This window comes from Hemicordylus capensis, chromosome 12 (genome assembly GCF_027244095.1).
Source record: "Hemicordylus capensis ecotype Gifberg chromosome 12, rHemCap1.1.pri, whole genome shotgun sequence".
NCBI classification, from domain to species: Eukaryota; Metazoa; Chordata; class Lepidosauria; order Squamata; family Cordylidae; genus Hemicordylus; species Hemicordylus capensis.
Window position 1 is genome coordinate 24,074,296 of NC_069668.1, and position 12,249 is coordinate 24,086,544.

At 52.6% G+C, this 12,249-nt stretch overlaps 1 protein-coding gene across 1 annotated transcript in view; it reads left to right on the top strand.

Annotated features, from left to right (window-relative positions):
• Positions 1 to 11,577, top strand: part of LOC128336227 (sodium-dependent serotonin transporter-like) — a 32,923-nt gene extending 21,346 nt beyond the window's left edge. Inside the window, exons 10-14 of the mRNA XM_053275570.1 lie at positions 68 to 199; positions 2,986 to 3,085; positions 3,588 to 3,688; positions 7,427 to 7,594; positions 9,143 to 11,577. Of these exons, the coding sequence (XP_053131545.1) occupies positions 68 to 199; positions 2,986 to 3,085; positions 3,588 to 3,688; positions 7,427 to 7,594; positions 9,143 to 9,217 (576 nt within the window). The 3' untranslated portion in view covers positions 9,218 to 11,577. The remainder of the gene's footprint in view (positions 1 to 67; positions 200 to 2,985; positions 3,086 to 3,587; positions 3,689 to 7,426; positions 7,595 to 9,142) is intronic.
• Positions 11,578 to 12,249: the final 672 nt, after the last annotated feature.

Below are 12,249 nucleotides of genomic sequence, written 5' to 3' on the forward strand. Positions count from 1 at the left end.
TGCAGCCCTGGTGGTCCACGCCAAGGAGCTGCCTTCCCCTTACTGACTCCTTGATGCTCTTTGCCAGTTTGCAGGTCTGGAAGGGGTGATCACTGCCGTGCTGGACGAATTCCCCCATGTGTGGGGCAAGCGCCGGGAGCTGTTTGTCCTGGGCTTCATTGTGATCTGCTTCATGGGCGCTCTGTCAACCCTGACCTTTGTAAGTAGCTCACTGTCCAAGGAGCAACCGAGCACGCAGGCAACCCAGTCGTCTGCGGGGTGTGCGGGGTGTTGTTGGAGACCCAGGCGCCGGGATTCCTTGCAGTGCTCTCGGATAAGATCCAAGCTTTGTGATGTGACACACTATTCTGGATTTGCTAGATGCCCTTTCCACTGGCATGTGCAAGACTGCTAATACGCGGGGTGGGGGGCCCCAGGACAATCCTCTCTAATAAAACACTTGGTGTCCGTCCGTGGACGGACACCAAGCGTGCGTTCGTGCCTCCCTGTTCTGGGCATGCGCGCAGCGCGTGCCCAGAACAGGGCAAGGGAGACACGATCGCCGGCACCCGGCAGCCATCTTGGGCGGCCAGAAGCGGCTGCCCCGAAGAAGCCGGAGAAGCGGCGGCGGGGGAAACTGACCGAGGCGGCGGCGGAGCGGAGGCCATGTAACTTAAAAACAAAATTGCTCCCGTGGCCGCCGCCGCCGACCCTCCCTCCCAGCTGCCGAGTCCCCCTTACCCTGGCCCACTTCCGTCGGCCGAAGAAAGCCCTCAATTTAAGAGGCAGAGAGGAGCTCGCAAGAAGAGCTCCTCTCTGTACAAAGCCTCTTCCCGAACTGCCGCTTTGGGTGCAAAGGACGCAAGCGCCCAAAGCAGCAGTTCGGGAAGAGGCTTTGCACAGAGAGGAGCTCTGCTTGCGAGCTCCTCTCTGCCTCTTAAATTGAGAGCTTTCTTCGGCCGACGGAAGTGGGCCAGGGTAAGGGGGACTCGGCAGCTGGGAGGGAGGGTCGGCGGCGTCGGCCACGGGAGCAATTTTTTTTTAAAGTTACATGGCCTCCGCTCCACCCCCGGTCCCGGCCTCCGTCTCTCCGGCCTGGCGGGGGCAAGTGCCTGGGCCGATTTGGCCCTTAAACGTAGGGCGGGGGGAGGGGGAATGGCGGCAGGGGGCCAGGAGCGCCGTTACTAGTGCCCGTCATTCAACGGGCCGAAATTCACTTGTTCAATATATAACCCTAGCAAATGTAGACGTCACTAGCAAGTGTTCCTTGTTACAAGGATTTCCAGATGTTCTGGACTACAGCTCCCACAGTCCCCCAGCTGCAATGGCCTTGGGCTGAGGATTCTGGGAATTGTAGTCAACAACATCTGGGAATCCCTGTTCCAGGGGACAATGGTCACTAGGCTTGTCCACGTGATCAGAAATCGCATGATCAGGAACAGCAGTTGGCTCTCAAGCCACAATTCCGCAGTTGGGCATGCTCTGGTCTTCTGACGATGTGTGACTGACCTCAAAAGAAAAAAGTAGCAGGCAGGGGAAGTGATCCTGTGTTAGGCTCCCGCTAGGCAGGGCTCCGTCCTACCCAGCGGCTACTCCCAGCTGTTTAATGAGGTAGGAGTGGGGAAATATCGACCCAGTGAGAGACTCGCAGATGATCTGGAAAGCATTCCAAATTTAATATATCGCCACAAACCAAGTCTGGGAAAAGAGGGAGGAGGTCAGCCCAAGCCACACTGGTATATGCACTGGACTGGCAGTGACATGACCATTTCAGATCAAAGTAATCTTGGGGCATAAACCTTACAGTTAGATCACGTGTGCCTCTTCCAAACGGGGAATCTGGTGTCTCAGGTGGTAAACATAGAACAATGCCGACAGATTGGATCAGATGCCAAGAGGAGAGCTAGTCTAGTCCCCTCTGCTAAGCAGGGTCTGCCCTAGTTTGCAGCTGGATGGGAGACTAGATGTGAACACTGTAAGATATTCCCCTCAGAGGGTGGGGCAGCTCTGGGAAGAGCGCCTGCCCGCAGAAGGTGCCACGTTCCCTCACTGGCATCTCTATAGGGCTGGGAGAGATTCCTGCCAGCAACCTTGGAGAAGCCGCTGCCAGTCTGTGTAGACAATCCTGAATGAGATGGACCACTAGACAGTCTAACTCGGCATAAGGCAGCTTCCTAGGTCCCTATGCCAGGCTAGACTAGAAACAGTCTATCTCTGGCATGAAGACATTGCCAGCCAAGCAGAGAATGGAGTTCCATCCTGTCATTATGCCTCGCCTTTCTAAGCAATTCCTCTCCGAATTGGAAAGCTTCCTATCAACTGAGTCCCGGTTCCTGGTGGAAGCACTACTCCCTTTCCTTTGGGCGTGTCCTGTTCCCAAGGGAAAAGAACAGGAACCGGATTCGGGCTCCAGCGGAGAATGCACCTTCAAGCCATTCCCACCAGGGAGGAAACGGAAGGGCACTGGTCCCGCTGGATGAGCTCATCCCGGCCCACGGAGAAATGCCAGCACTTTCCAGACACACTCTTTTCTGCGTGACGGTCACAATTGCATGATGCAAAGGAAGGGAAACCAGTGGGAGAAGAGGGCCTTGACCACGGCTGCAGATTAGTTGGGCTGTGCTGGTGATGGAGAGAGCGCCAGGAGGAAGGGAGGGCTGGTCTTGTGGTAGCCAGCAGGCCTTGTCCCCTTAGCTAAGCAGGGTCTGCCCTGGTTGTGTTTGAATGAGAGGCTACATCGAATATATTTAATGTATTTCCCTTAAGGGATGGAGCCTCTCTGGGAAGAGCATCTAGGTTCCAAGTCCCCTCCCTAGCGGCATCTCCAAGATAAAGCTGAGAGAGATTCCTGCCTGCAACCTCGGAGAAGCTGCTGCCAGTCTGTGAAGACAATGATGAGCTAGATAGACCAATGGTCTGACTCAGTATAGGGCAGCTTCCTATGTTCCTAAGGGCCCGTTCTCTGTTTCTAAGCAGACCTGTCATTCCCACGGTCTCTTTTCCCAGGGCGGTGCATACGTGGTGAAACTGTTCGAAGACTACGCCACAGGTCCGGCGGTCCTGGCAGTGGTGTTTCTGGAATCCATTTCTGTGGCTTGGTTTTACGGTGAGGTTAACGACAAACTAAGATGTCTCCGGTCAGGTCAGTGGCAGCTTCCACACACATAAGGCAGCTTCCACACCAGGGAACGTAAGGCAAGGCTTCAAAGAGAAGACGCACACCTCTCGCTCCTCTGCTCTTCCACAGGGAGCTGATGGGGCACCCAGAGAGGACCAAACTCCTGCACCTGGCCCCTTACGCCTGTGGCTCTTCTCCTCCCACTTTCTCCTGCACTCGCCCCTCTCACCGACTTGTGGTGGCTGCCACCACCCCAGTCCCCAAATTTCACTGAAATCTGCATGGCGAGCGAAGTGTTTTTAGTTGCATAGCATTCATCCTCTGGGAGAGTTACAAAGGGCTCTGCAGAAGCTTGCATAGCCCTGCAGAAACTTAAGCCTGCACGTTCCAGAAGGATTGCTCACACAGTCCAGAGTCTCGCCCCCTTTGCTTTCAGCCTGATAAAACCAAGGCGTGCCTAACTGGGGCCCTGCCTCGTCCCTTCTCACAGGTGTCAATCAGTTTTGCAGTGATGTGAAAGAGATGCTCGGATTCAGTCCCGGCTGGTACTGGAGAGTCTGCTGGGTTGCCATCAGCCCGATTTTCCTTCTGGTGAGTCAGCTTCTACAGCCCCAGCATATGAAGGAGGATTTGCCCACCAGCAACGCCTTTATCTTCTGATCAATCGTTCTGAGGATCGGTTGCCGAGTGATGTTGGGAGGAGGGTCCTGTCCACTCCAGATAAACCCCGATGAGGCGGTTCTCAAACTTGGCTCTTCAAATAACGTTAGACTGCAGCTCCCGTTATCCACAAAACAGCCAGCCACTGTGGCTGGGAATGATGGGAGTTGTAGTCCAGCAACATGCGGGGACCCACATTTGAGAACCTCGGCTTGGAGGCAAGTAAGCAACTGCACTCGTGGCTCCATCCAGAGAACACAGACGACATGGGGCTGCAATTCATGGAGGCGGCTACAGGCAGATCGGTGCAGAAGTGATGTCTGTTGTTCTGCTTGGTCTTGTGAGGAGTTTTGCTCCTTTGAAAACCCTCCTCTTCTTTGCTTGTATGACATGTCTAGACGGGAGCACTTTTTATAGATGTCCTCGCTTCCCCACAAAACAGACTAGGCCTGCACAGAGATGCTGCTTCGCTGTGTCAAAGTTGAATAATCGACACATGACTGCTGGCCCCGGGGCAGGGAGATGGCCACTCCCCCAGCTCACCTCTGTGCTGAGTGGGCCCGTTCAGAGCAGTGGGGAGGGCTGCCAAAGGGATGCGGAGTCATGAGGAGACTTGGAGTCTTGGAACGCAGCGGGAGCAACTGGGGAATGTCATCCTCCTTGGGGCTTTCCCCGCAGGGCTCCGTAGGGAAACGGTTGGGAATGCCTTGCTGTGGCCTGAAGAAGTATTGTCTACACAGACTGGCAGCGGCTTCTCCCAGGTTGCAGGCAGGATCCTCTCTCAGCCCTGTCTTGAAGGTGCTGCCAGGGAGAGGCGGTTATCTTACAGGGCTCACACTTCGTCTCCCATTCAAATGCAACCAGGGTGGACCCCAGGAATGATCCAGCTTGACTTCCGGTGAATCAGCAGCTTTTATTTTGAGCTCTGTTTTTATTTTTTTAGGGTGGACCCTGCTTGGCTAAGGGGACAAGTCATGCTTACTCCCACAAGACTAACTCTCTTCTAGACGGGCCTCTCTGAAGCCATCGCCTGACACCCAGACTAAGTGGCCCAACAGTACTACTCAGGAGTTACTCTAGAGCAGGGAACCTGCGGACCCTCCAGATGGTCTTGAACTACAACTCCCATCACCCCCCAGCCACAATTTACGCTGGCCGAGCATGATGGGAGGTGTAGTTCGACAACATCTGGAGGGTCCACCGGTTGGGAACCCCAGCTCCAGAGGACGGCTTCATTCCAAATAGGACTCCCGTCAAGTAATTTAGTCACTGTCCCTACGGCCCTGTGTGCTGTTTCTAGCACAGCTAAACACAAGCTTAATTCCCAATTCCCAAATTAGCTCAGGCTGCTTTTTGTACTGCAGATCCAACGCTCAGCATGGGGCAAGGAAGCTGGAGTGGAAGCTTGATTGATGGCAAATGCCACCTAGATTTAAGGCCCGCCCAGCGAGTCAAAAACAAGCCTGCTGCGATGATTAATGTGTGTTTAACAAACTTCTAGTTTATCACCTGTGTGTGTGTGTGTGTGTGTTATAAATAGATGTGTAACCACATCAGGTTATAGTCTCTTTCTTACACACACACACACACACACACTCTCTCTCTTACTTTTATGAGATGGAGGCGAAGTAAATGGCTTGCCTGAGAGCATGGAAGTGGGCTCCAGCAGGGACCCTGCTGCCAGTGCTCCAGTTGTCTGCTGATGCACAATTGGAATGGGAACATAGGAAGCTGCCATATACTGAGTTAGACCATTGCTCCATCTAGCTCAGGATGATCTGCACAGACTGGCAGCGGCAGAAGGGAGGGAGGGAGAAGTAACAACAGGAGCAGGAGCAGCAGCAGCAGCAGCGCAACCTTTGAAAGAGGGGAAGCCACAGCACAGGAGGGCTGAATCTGGGTAGGGCCTGCTTGTCCTGCCCAGCTGTGGCATCGCGCCCCATCAAGCTCCCCATCTCTAACCTTATTTTTAAACTGACACACCGCTGATGAACAGAAGCGTACCCGGCTCCTGAATCCAGGTAGCTCCTACTGTAATGTCCACTACTGTTGAGGGCATAACTTAACTGCTTTTGGGGGCGATGGGTAAAGCTGTGCTTTCTTTTAGGGAAGTTTGTGCGCTCAAACCACCTTTAAGTGGTGCAGCAGGGAAATGCCTGAGTAACAAGCCAGAGGTTGCTGGTTCAAATCCCTGCTGGTATGTTTCCCAGACTATGGGAAACACCTACAGCAGGCAGCAGTGGTATAGGAAAGTGCAGGAAGGCCTCAGCTCATACTGCGTGGGAGGAGGCCATGGTCAACCCCTCCTGGATTCTACCAAAGACAACCACAGGGCTCTGTGGGCGCCAGGAGTCGAAATCGACTCGACAGCACACTTTACTTTAGTGTGCACACTTTACTTTACTTTACCAGTGGGAGAAGAGGGCCTTGACCACGGCTGCAGATTAGTCGGGCTGTGCTGGTGATGGAGAGAGCTCCAGGAGGAAAGGAGGGCTGGTCTTGTGGTAGCCAGCAGGACTTGTCCCCTTAGCTAAGCAGGGTCCACCCTGGTTGTGTTTGAATGGGAGGCTACATCTAATATATTTCCCTTAAGGGATGGAGCCGCTCTGGGAAGAGCATCTAGGTTCCAAGTTTCAGGCTGGGGGGGCTGCCTCCCTTTCTGCTGTCCATCACAGAGCCTAATCTATGCTACTCCAACGCCCAAGACTAAATACGTCCTATCGGAAAACATCCTACCATTTCAACCAGACTCAGCTCACAGGGACACGGTCATCGTTCAAGAGGGATTTTCTTAAGATGTCCCTCTGTGACCGCTGAATTTACTATAATGATATTGGGAAACTGCTCCACTTTTTCCCTGGTTGGACAAGGATTTATATTGCATCTCTCTAATCTGGTTCAGACAGAGCGACAACTGAAAATACAGCTAAATATCTTGCTGCTGCTATTAAAATAAGATCAGTAGTGGTTAATAAATAGTGTCTTAATGTTTTAACATTAGAGTTAAAACTCCATCTCTAGAGTTAGCTTTATCTTTGGATGCCAATTTTATTTTGGAGTTTTATTGTTCTCCGAAATGCTGGAGGATTTTCTCTTTTCCTATGTTTAGATTTGAGAGACTCATGTTGCAAACGTTTCTCTATATTAGGAACGCCATCTAGTGAAGAAAAAGAAATGTAGGGCCAACAATAGGAAATACTGTTTTCACACAAAGCATAATCAACTTGTGGAATTCTCTGCCACAAGATGTGGTGACAGCCAACAACCTGGATGACTTTAAGGGGGGTTTGGATAACTTCATGGAGGAGAGGTCAATCAACGGCTACTAGTCGGAGGGCTACAGGCCACCTCCAGCCTCAGAGGCAGGATGCCTCTGAGTACCAGTTGCAGGGGAGTAATGGCAAGAAAGAGGGCATGCCCTCAACTCTGGCCTGTGGCTTCCAGCGGCATCTGGTGGGCCACTGTGTGAAACAGGACGCTGTACTAGATGGGCTTCCTTGGGCCTGATCCAGCAGGGCTATTCTTACATTCTAGTGTCTGAACTTTTAACTGGAAACTTAATTTAGGATGTTGATTTTTGTGTAGCTTTCCTGTATTTGGGTTGTGGAAAGGTCTGTGGGTCAAGTGAACACACCATCCGACTGGACTAAATAGATTGGCTTTCTCTAGTTCATTATTTGCAGCTTCATGTCCAGCCCGCCAGACCTCCGACTCTTCGACTACAACTACCCGTACTGGACCATGGTGGTGGGCTACTGCATCGGCACCTCGTCCTTCATCTGCGTCCCTGCCTACATGGTGTACCGGCTGGCAACCACTCCAGGAACATTGAAAGAGGTACTATGGCACATGGGTGGTCTTCGCGGAAGAAAGCCCCCTTGGGTGGCAGCCAAAAGGATCTTGAGAGGGATGTGCCCTGCTTTTCTGGGCATCTCCAGATGCCATCTGCTAGGCTCTTGCCTAGTCTGATGGGATGTCCTGACGTCTTTGAACAGCTGCTGCACTGTCAACACCAGCAGCTGAGCTGTTCAGTCAGGTGTGGGCGGACCCCTGAATTTGTCCTAGAAACGCCGAGGTGATGCTGGATGGATGAGCACTGAAAAGGCAATCTGGGAAGGAGAGCTGGTCTTGTGGTAGCCAGCAGGACTTGTCCCCTTAGCTAAGCAGGGTCCACCCTGCTTGCATATGAATAGGAGACAATGTGAGAGCACTGGAAGAGATTCCCCTCAGGGGATGGAGCCACGCTGGGAAGAGCATTTAGGTTCCAAGTTCCCTCCCTGGCAGCATCTCCAAGATAGGGCTGAAAGAGACTCCTGCCTGCAACCTTGGAGAAGCCGCTGCCAGTCTGTGAAGACAATACTGAGCTAGATAGACCAAAGGTCTGACTCAGTATATGGCAGCTTCCTGTGATCCACCCCAAAGTGGCCTCATTCCATATGGATGGGGGATGAGTGACTGCATGTGAGCGCTGCCTGCTGTAAGATATTCTTCTTAGGGCAAGAATGGGAATAAATGCAGCTGGGGCTGATGGGAGTTGTAGTTTAGCAACAGCAGGAGAGCCCTGCCTTCGGGGACAGGGCCATAGCTCACCGATAGACCATCTGCTTTGCATGCAGAAAGGTGCCAGATTCCCTCTCTGCTAGCATATCCAGGTAGGGTTGGGAAAGACCCCTGCCTGAAACCTTGGGAGAGCTGCTGCCAGTCTGTGTGGACAGTGCTGAGCTAGGTGGACCAACGGTCTGACTCAGTAGAAGACAGCTACACATCTCCCTGTTGGGTAGCTCAGTGGCAGAGCCGCTGCTTTGCACACAGAAGGTCCCAGGTTTATTCCCCGGCCGCATCTCCAGGCAGAGACTCCTGCCTCGGACCTTGGAGAGCTGCTGCTGCCAGCCAGTGTGGAAAACGTTGAGCTGGGTGGACTCCGGTCTGGTCATGTGCCGAACTACTCGCAAGCTTCCGCCTGTGACCCTTTGGGTTTGCCTTCCACCCTGCGCAGCATCGTCGGAGCCGCTTGCCTTCACCTTCCTTCAGAGCACATCTCTGCAGGGTATTTGCTGGTCAAGATCAGCCTCCAGCTCTATCCCGCTTGAGACGACTTTCAGATAGGTTGCACTTTCAGATGGGGTCTGGCCAGAGTCCAGGCCTCTTGTGCAGCTTGGCGGGTGGCCTTCTGGTCTTCTTTGCCTCCCCCTGCCCAAATCACCAGGAGCTAAGGGGCCCTGCAAGCCCTTCTTGGGGTGCACCTTCTCTGGGCATCTGAACTGACATGCCAAGACCTGGACCGCATCGTTCGCTGGGGAGGAGGAGGACTGGCGCGGATTGGCTTTGGGTTTCCTTCCCACTCCGTGCTCTCTTCCTCACATGTGTCCTTTGTCTCCTCCACAGCGTATTCTGAAAAGCATCACTCCGGAAATGGCCACAGAAATCCCCTTTGGGGACATCCATATGAATGCCGTCTAAAGAGCCACCGTCCTTTTGGCGAAGGTGGGAGAGGCAGGCATCGCAAGAAGCCCCTCCTCTCCCATCGCCCTCTGCTCTTTTCCAAAGCACTGAATCGCCGCCAGGGGAGTTTTGTGCCGGGGCAGAAGCATTGACCAAGGCTGGACCCTCCTAGCATTCCCACACCAGCCGGGCTGGCTTCTTCAGCCCCGGCTCGTTTGCGTCTGCGGTCCTGCACTGGTTCATTTGGAAACGTGAAGGCGCACAAGTGTGAGCAAGCGGCGGCCTCTCCATATGTGGGCAGGGGGCCATCAGAATGCATGCCTGGCTATTCCAGCCTCTGTCTGGCAACTGTCACCAGTTGGGATTATATTTAGCCCCATCCCTCTGTGCCACACACACCTGTTATCTCTCAGTGTGACCCCCTGTAATGGACCCGCCCATGTTTGCTTCTAAGGAACGCAGAGTTTTCAACCAAGTTGGAAAAACAACACACACACACACACACCTGGCCGAGCTAGCCATAGCTACCCCATGAATACAGAGTTTGGCAGCCCCGAATAACACCCACGAGCCCAAATGAGGGCCGTGAGCAAAAGGTCCAGTGCAAGAGCCAACCTGTCATGATGCAGAAACTCTTGCTGCACTGGAATGCTTGCGATGGGGCAGCGGGTGGGACAGGACTGCAGGTTTGGCTGTGAAGAACAGCACCATCCTTGTATCTAGAAAGTTAGGTTTCGGGGAAGAAGGGCAGACAGATGACTAAATCATCAGGCCCTGTGTCCCGCCCCCCACCGCTTGCAGTCAGAAGTAATTGTTCATCAGTACAAGCCTCCAAGAGCAGGGCAACCCTATACAGGTGGGGCCCAGACAAACAGTGGCTCTGGTGAAGCCATCAAGTGGCGATACATGCTGGCTGCCAGCTCACACACACACCCCTGCCCATCACAAGGAATTTCTGCAGAGCTGCCCCCTTGTTCTGCATCGTCAAACACCCCACCTCAGCTATTCACCAGGCCCACACGCAAGCTATCTGCAGACAGCAGTAAAGCCATAGTCACGTTCTCTTCCTACCTACTTTCTTTTGCATTCCATTTATAAAAATTCTCTCTCTCAAATATATATATACACGGCATCACACATCGGCCACATCCACACAGTGCTTCTTTCAGGTGAAAGGCACTTTCAGGAGTTTCAGATATTGGTTGTGTTCCCCCATCATCCACAGGCCAGAGTGCCACAGAGCCACACCCTTAGGGGTCATTCTTGGGGCATCTTCCACAGGTGTTTTTTCACAAGCTGGTTCTGGAGCAGCTTTATGCTACGGAATTAACAGAAAGCCGAGACAGGCTCACTGCGGAGGTAAAAGAATCCCTGTGACCTCTCCTGCCAGGTCACTGGAGAGGCAACAGTGGAAGGCAGCAGCACGGCCGAAATGGTCCACTGGAGGACCATTTAAGTGGTCAGATCCTACCCCTTTTGGGAAGCTGGCCCAGCAGTGGTGGTGAAGAGGCATCTCTGTCGGGTGAGGTGTGGTCAGTGGATCATCTGGGCTCAAAGGAGCTGCTGCTCGCGGCTAGAGTGCATTTGCAGAGCAAAGCCAGAGACCAGGCACGCGTGCTCTCAAAAGTCTGATGAGCACTGCTCACAAATGTACAACTGGATGGAGTGTGTGTGTGTTTGTTTTACTCATGTTGCAAAATGACAGTCATCCTGACAGGGCGACACCAAGCCTACCAAAAACATAAGCCCTATTATGTTCCAAACTCCTACAAGTCTACACAGATACAGGACAACACTTCCGGTCTGTATCCTGCATCTGAGGGGCCTGTACCTCACTTTTAAAATGAACACAGGTAGCCATTCACACAAAAGCACATATGAGTGTGCAGCCACCTGGACACTTGTTCCACATAATGTCTGGATAGGGCTATATACCACGCTGAGATTAGCCTGCGTCGAGATCCCTTCAACCAGCGCTGTTCTGAGCACCCTGATCCATGGAGCTGTGAGTGGGTGGAAGACGACAGTATTAAATTAACCCATGGCAAATTAGCGTAACTGGCCAAGGATTTGTTCTGTGCAGGCCACATGAAAAACAGTGCAGCCTGTACAGGAGGGTATTCTGAGGACTTACAGAGGCAACTGCGACAATTCCTGGGACTGTGTTTACCTTTAGGTTGGAGAAACGAAACTGGAGTTTATTTCACAAAACGGAAGTATTCTTCTCAAAACATGTATATACTGCGCCTGTATTAATTTATGCTGCTGCTTCAGTTATCAGTGTCCCAAAGCTGGGTTGTAAGTCATCATCAGTATGTGTCTTGCAATGCAAACTGTTATTGTAATAAATTTAAGAATAAAATGGCAGTTGTAACCCCGCCGCCCTCCACTTTCCACAATGGTTTGTCATCCACAGAATTTAGCAAAAGAGCTAAGAACCGCTGCTCCACTTGCTCACACCAGATGCTCCCCTATCTTTCCCGTCGGCACTTCTGGACTCTTGGGCAGATACGAAAGTCAGTCCGAGGAGGAGAAGCTGCCTCCCGATTGCCTCCATAGGTCACATCAAGACGGCAAAGTCAACTGGCACACAATGACTCCATGTCCCCTTTGCTAAGCAAGGTCCACCCTGGTCTGTATTTCAATGGGAGACTACACATGTGAGCACTGTAAGGTATTACATCCTTTAGGGGATGGGGCCCACTCTGGGAAGAGCACCTGCCTGTTAGAGCACCAGAAGGTCCCAAGTTCCCTCCCTGGCAGCATCTCCAGATAGGGCTGAGAGAGAGAGAGAGAGAGATTCCTGCCTGCAACCTTGGAGAAGCCGCTGCTAGTCTGTGTAGACACTACTGAGCTAGATGGACCAATGGTCTGACTTGGTAGAAGGCAGCCTCTCCTCACCAAAACCCTTAGGAGGAGAACTGGTTCTGTGATAAAGGTAAAGTGTGCCATCGAGTTGGTGTCGACTCTTGGCACCCACAGAGCCCTGTGGTTGTCTTTCATGGAATTCAGAAGGGGTTGACCATTGCCTCCTCCACCACAGTATGAGA